The 6,896-nt window shown below is 35.7% G+C and overlaps 1 protein-coding gene across 1 annotated transcript; it reads right to left on the reverse strand.

Annotated features, from left to right (window-relative positions):
- Positions 1–374: 374 nt before the first annotated feature.
- LOC109004458 (probable serine/threonine-protein kinase At1g01540) lies at positions 375–2,789 on the reverse strand. Its single transcript, XM_018983003.2, has 7 exons — positions 2,263–2,789; positions 1,956–2,057; positions 1,672–1,794; positions 1,403–1,564; positions 1,073–1,199; positions 690–899; positions 375–569 (listed from the first exon to the last, which is right to left on the reverse strand). Exons 1-7 carry the CDS (start codon positions 2,787–2,789, stop codon positions 375–377), a joined length of 1,446 nt encoding a protein of 481 aa, XP_018838548.1.
- Positions 2,790–6,896: the final 4,107 nt, after the last annotated feature.

The following is a 6,896-nucleotide window of genomic DNA, read 5'->3' on the forward strand; positions in this document are numbered from 1 at the left end:
AGGATTTGATGAATGAATAGTGTGTTCCAAATTTAGAAATTAGTTTAGATATTACTGTAGCTATATTTCAAATATTTGGAATATAGCTAATTCAATGTGAACAATTTACTAACCTAATAGTTAAATTCTTATTGAATTTAACTTTTAACTAATTCAATAGAATGCTCAAATTAATATCATGCCATTAATTTGTTGCATGAGAAGAAAAGCCAGCTTGATTGTTTCTAATTTCCTGTGGCGGCCGGCTGAGGACAGGTTGCCCATTGATGATGTTCCCTTGATGACTTTTACGTACTGCCAGTAATTGTGACATGACGTGAGTCTGCAAGAGCTCAGAGGGAGATGCGCGGAGACGGAGACATACGGCCTCCAACTCATTGATGACCTCCATGATGATCATCACTATGATAATTTCCAAAATGATCATCAAATGGTAGTTTTTGGAAGCTGCTTTCACCACCTTTATTTGTTGTGTTAGGTGATCCAACACTACCACCAGATACGGAGACGGCTAAACTTTCTTCTGGGTGATTACAACAAGAAGTTTCTCTCATTATCCGGCCGAGATCCTTAATTAGTATATATAAGAAACAAGGGAAAGTGGAAATATTGTCAAAAGAGAGTGAAAAGAAAAAAAAAAAAAAGGATAGAGGACATCCATTTCAGAAGAAACGTCAGATTGCTCTTACATCATTGAGTAACATATCACAAGGCTCGAGCATGTGAAGAACATCTCCCATTTTAGGCCTATCATTTATATTAGGATCCACACATCGAAGAGCAACCAAAATAATCCGTTTGAGTTCCTTTGAAGAAGGCATTTCTTTCAATTTAGGATCCAGCACACAATCAACTTTATGATTTGCAACCATTGACTTCAACCACTCAATCAAATATGGCTGCAATACGTAAACTCGTTCAAATTCATGATCTAGTAATGTATATATAAGAAGTAACAACAAGTACTGTTGGGGGTAAAATATCATATATATATACATTGCTTGTTTATAATTATTTAAATAGCCAAATGTTCCAAATTAGTTAGGTACGTAGCTTATAATTATATACATACTTGGGGATCATGACGGCTATCTACAGGGGTCCTCCCAGAGATGACCTCCATGACAAGTATCCCGAAGCTATAAACATCGTTCTTCTCAGTGAATGCATAAGTTGAATCATATTCTGGAGCTATATAACTGGAGAATCACTACAATGAAATCAGATCTTTTACGACGCTCAAAATAATAGCTGGAGAGTCAGTACTACTAGTACGTACTACTTTTTCACTTTCAACGTCAAGATCAACTCGAAAATAATTATAATAATAAAAAAGGATATGCTATAGATTATCACAATATTTCATGTATATTTATGTTTATAAAGCTAGCAGAGATCTGACCCTAATGTTTCCATTATCATGCGACTCCACTCGGGACCAAAAAGCATAGCAAGGCCGAAATCGGTTATCTTTGGATTCCATTTGTGATCAAGCAGTATATTGCTGGATTTTAGGCATCGGTGTATAACTTTCGGTTCAAGGTCCTCATGAAGGTAGGCTAATCTGCCAAAAAAACACATTCATTTGAACTCATGTCAGCGTACTAAACTCGTAACGAGGAATGAAATGATTAGATGCATTGAAGATTTAGGATGATAGCTACATCTCACCCTTTTGCAATTCCTCGGATAATTTTAACCCTTACACTCCATGTTAGAGGACTGACTTTTTCTGGATTTTCATGAAGCCACTGGAACAGATTGCCATTATCCACATACTCATATACAAGCATCCTAACAGAATTAAAAGATCAAAGTCATGAAATTTAGTGTTTGAAATCTTAATTATCACTTAATATATAATGGCAATTAAAAAATTCTCATAATATTTAAGTCAGAAAAAACAAAATTAAAATGATTTATCCTGTAATTAGAAACCAAAAATTAGATGATACCTGTAAGTCCCTTCACTGCAGTAGCCAACCAAATTGACCAGATTCTTGTGCCTAACTTGCCCAAATGCCTCCATTTCTGCTATGAAGCCCTCAGCTTTGCAACTGATGGTTATTCATGAATATTCCATGAAAGAATCACATATAATATGGTTCATTTCGACTCAAAAATAAGATTTGGTTGAAGAGATCTAAGCATGCATGCATACTAGAATTACAAAGGCAGCAAATATTGATTTTCACTAAAGCGCGAAATAAATCTGCCACGGGAGAATCAATTAATAGCATGCAAGAACTGGGTTATAATTACCTGAGACTAACAAGCTTCTTCACGGCCACGGGCGTATTATCCAACAAAATTCCACGATAAACAGCCCCATAATCCCCACTTCCGATCACATTTGCTTTTGCCAACCCGTTCGTGGCCATCTCAATATCCCTTAGACTAAACCTGCTTCCCGGCCTCCAAACCTCCTTAGCCCCCGGCAAGTACATAGCAACTTTCTCCATATCATCAGAAAAAGCCGCATGATGTTCCAAATACCTCCGATTGCTCATCTCAGACTCGTGTATGTGACGTGAAAGCAACCTCCTATCGAGGGAAGACATGCTGTGACTATCGTAATGACGATGCTTGGAAGGGACAGGAATGGTTAAACAGAAGTTGCTGCCTTTGTAGGATTTTCGGCGACGACAAAAGACAAAGTAGAGTGATAGGATGGAAACAATGAGAACAAGGAAGAAAGCAATGAGAGATACTATCAAAACCAGTAATGGAAGGCCAAAGAAGGAGGTATGCTTAGAGAGCTTTCTCGTAACAATATCGGTGAAAGACATGATTAGGGATCGACTGCAAAAAAATGTAAACCGAGAGCTTACCGTTTGCAAAAGCTATAAAAATTACGAAGCTAGCAGATCAAGAGGTAGAGTTCAGCTACAACTAGAAGTCTCCGGCCTGTAAAATTGAAATTCAAAGTTGCAAACTAATCGGCGAGAGCAGCGGGAAAATATATAATAGTTGGTTAGCATATATAATTTCTAAGTTCATATATATATATATATATATATATTATAGTGAATGAACCAATAGCTAGCTATTTGCCTCCTCTAACAAATATGCAATCACGTTACGGGTTCCTTTGACGTGGTAGATCATCACACCAACAAGGAGTTCACTTTTTTCTTTTTTAAATTTTGCTATTTCTTATGTTCAAGATATTGAGTTTGAATTTTGAAGTCATAAAATGCAGATTTGAAATTAGCACCTCTCTTTGATAAAATTTTGAAATAAGCATTTATTTGAATTGAGTTCTTGCAAACCGGTGTACTGGAAGACACATCGTGATCATCCACGTGTTACTGACTTGGTGACATGTCATTTGCAACATTCAAAATCTTAAATTAATTTTGCAAATCAAATAATGTCACATCAACAATATAAAAGATATTACTATGACTCTACACTGATTTGCAAATAGAATGTTTCTTTCAAATTTAGAGAAATCTACTTCTACATGCATTGCTCTAGCATATCTTAGTGGGGGCTCGTTGCTTTTGATGGTAATGATAAGGTCGAACCATCCTTTTCCATCATGTTTTAATACATGTGAATGCATAAAGTTGGGAGCCCTTGGAACATAGCCAGCTGCGGGGATATTAAACCCCTGAAAAAAATGTATATACCAAGATGAAGCAATACATGATTGTCTCGTTCCGTATCAAAAGACTAGGCATATATATATAGATCTTCAAAAGTACTATGAAAACAATACACTACGAAAAAAATGTGACAATGACGCTCGCTAGGATCCACATTCTTAATGAATCCTAAGTTCAGAAACCATAAACTCCAAAGAACAAAAGTAACTTCAAGCAAAACTTGAACTTGGGCGATGATCAGCTGCACCCATAGCCGCGCCCACGGCCGAAGCCAGGCCTTCCACCAGGAGTCTGCATTATCAAGCTGAGAGCATATGAAATAGTATACAAACAGTATTTATCACTATATAAGTTGCATCCCAAAGCAACGCACTTTTGGCAGGATAATTGTAAAGGCTAAGAACACCAATCAGATATATAAGTTTGCGTGGAACACAACTAATATCACAAGTGACTGACACGATTTAATGTCTTCTAAAATGGAAAACCCCAGCACTCCTAGCATTGAAATTTTTTGGATAATCCTAAATAATAATTATCAAACAGGAGATGTGTACGTGATACCCCATACAATAAAGATAAGAGTAGGTGATGTATGAGATCACACATTGCTTTGGAAGGAGAAATTCTTAATTACTCTTTATAAGGTTTCAACGGGCCTCCAATTATATCATTGACTAGTCCTTTTGGAGTATAGACCATGCGGTTTAGGTCTTTCATCAAGGCGTTACAGTTGGTATCAGAACTAGATTTGAGGTTCCATAGACTTTAAAATATGAGGTTTTGGATATCTATGGGCTTTAAGAAATGATTTTCAAATTTGATGTTTAGGAATTTGTGGACTTCAAGAGATAATTATGTTGATATTTAAGATTTAAGGTTCTATAGACACTAATATATGGGGTTTGGATTTTTGAGGACTTTAAGAAATAATTTCCAGATTTGATATTTAGAATTCTGCAAACTTCAAGAAATAATTATGTTGGTATTTAAGGTCTTAGAATCTGCAGGCTTCAGGGAATGTGTCTTATGAAACTTGAGGTGTTAGATTTTGCAGATTTTTAGAACTGATTTCGTGACATTTGATGTTTTAGAGTAATTTGTAGGCTCATTCTGAAGACTACAAAATGTTTGTGATAAGATTTAAGGTTTAAGTTTTGGGGGTGTATATAAGATTGATCGAATGCCAGGTTTTAGATCATGCAAACTTTAGTATAGAGTTGGTCAAGTCTACAGTTGTATATTCTACAGACTTGTCCCTCTATCCCCAAACAAAAAAAGGCCAAAGGGCCTAATACAACAATGCTTGCATTGTGAATATTAAGAGATGAATTTTATAGGATTTACAATTTTAGACTCAGTAGACTTTAAGAAGTGATCTCGATAAAGTTCAAGATTTGGGTTCTGTAGATTTTAAGAAATAATTCATTTTGAGATTTAAGTTTTACATTATGCAGACTTTAGGAGAATGATTTTGATTACATTTGAGATTTTAGAGCCTCCAAACTTTAATAATGAGTTGGATGAAATTTAAGGCTTTAGATTTTGCAGACTTTATGCTATAATCTTTTAAGATTTAAGGTTATAAACTTTGCATATTCTTTGAGCAATTCATTTTAATTGAACTTGAGATTATAGCTTCAACAGGTTTTAAGAAATTATTCTTTTTAGATTTAAGGTTATTAATTGCAGGTGAGACTGAAAGAGAGTATGTAAAAGTATAAGTGAGTGTGCATGGATTTGGGAGACAAGAAGTCAGTTGCTATCAAAGTGTGGTAAGAGTTATCTTGATAGGTACTGAAATGGATTAGACTCCTAGTTTTAGACATTTTGGCAAAGTTGTCAGAGTGCGTAACGGAAGCATCGTTTTTGGTAATGTGATGGTTTGAGAATAAACTTCTTGAGGTTTGGAAATTAGTTAACTTGAGATCACTTAGGACTTAAATCTCGTGGCTACGATTTGGATACCTTCATGAACCGAGTGTGAGATTAAGTACCCCAGACTTTGGAGAATTTTATTTTGCTATTGTATGAAGTTATTACATTTTGTGGAGAGTTCTATTTACAATTTTATATGAGGTTAAAAAAAAATTAGGTGGAACTATTATTAGGCATGGAATGGATATGAGAGATAAGTATTTTAGACTTTGCTTTAGTTAAAGTAAATTTCGAGGACGAAATTTTTTAGGGGGGAAGTAACACCCAAGCCCAGCACCAAGTCTAGGCCAAGCCCGCGTACTATTTTTTTTTTTGGTTAATATGTATGGGAAGCTCACTTGAGATTTAACTGGTAATTTTGAATAGACAACGGGTCCAAAATTTATGTTGGTGGAATATGGACTTTTATTGGGTTTGATAATTAGATTAAAACTATTTAATATTTTATGGACCAAGTGGGATCTATTTATTTGGTAATTGGTCAAAAAAAAAAATTTATGAGCGAGATTATTTAAGTATAGCGGATTAAGCACAAAAGGATGCCAAGCTGGTTATTGGAAAATGTTATTAAGTAAGTTTGTCATGCTCTGTTGACATGGTATGTTAAGAAGTTGACATTTATATTAAGACTTTGTGGTGTTCCTAGTTAATTATTTTGGAGTAGTTGGTTTAGAACAATGAGATCTATTTGTAATTGAGAATTTGGAGCTTATATCTGTATTGTGAGATGTGATTGTGAAGTGAAAGGAAGTAACTTTCTGGCCCCATCCGGGTGCAGGGCATTACAAGATGATACTATTAATCCATCACAAGTTCTGGATGCTCAAATGATTTAATTAAGTAATTAAGCTAACCCAGTCACCAGGTGATCAGTCCTTAAATGGCATGCTAGGAGGCTTTGTAGATTTCTTCAAGGTAGCGAGCACAATTTTAGATGGAAGATTGAGGTAAGTCCGTAAATACTCAATTCCATCATTTGTGAGGTACCAACTATAGTGCATGATCCATGCAAAAGTCTCATGCACATACTCCTTGGATTTAAAGCTTTGCATTAGGGCTGTGTAGAAAACTCTAGAACTCAATTCGTCCGTGCGAACCGACCCTATCCGACCAAAAAAAGGGGTTGAAATAACTTGCGGGCCGAACCCGTTGAAACCGAGCCATCCTTCCCCATTTTATAAAAATGAATTAATAATTTCAAAATCTCACATGTGAAAGCAGAATTATCATCTTCTGGTAAACCAAGTTAACAAACCCTAGAGGAAGCCCAACAGAGAAAGGGAGTGAGAGAGAAGCAGATCTTTTTCACGATCAATGGGTTTGAAGCGAGGGTGAGTAGGAAGTGGC

This window comes from Juglans regia, chromosome 16, assembly GCF_001411555.2.
Source record: "Juglans regia cultivar Chandler chromosome 16, Walnut 2.0, whole genome shotgun sequence".
Classification (NCBI taxonomy): domain Eukaryota; kingdom Viridiplantae; phylum Streptophyta; class Magnoliopsida; order Fagales; family Juglandaceae; genus Juglans; species Juglans regia.

Excerpts from the sequence above, each read along its gene's own strand:
- LOC109004458 (XM_018983003.2), bottom strand. The coding sequence starts at position 2,789 with ATGTCTTTCACCGATATTGTTACGAGAAAGCTCTCTAAGCATACCTCC. Across the intron at positions 1,200-1,402 it reads ATGATAATGGAAACATTAGG|TTATATAGCTCCAGAATATG; the intron begins GTCAGATCTCTG and ends GTGATTCTCCAG. Across the intron at positions 570-689 it reads GTGATATGTTACTCAATGAT|GATCTCGGCCGGATAATGAG; the intron begins GTAAGAGCAATC and ends ATACTAATTAAG.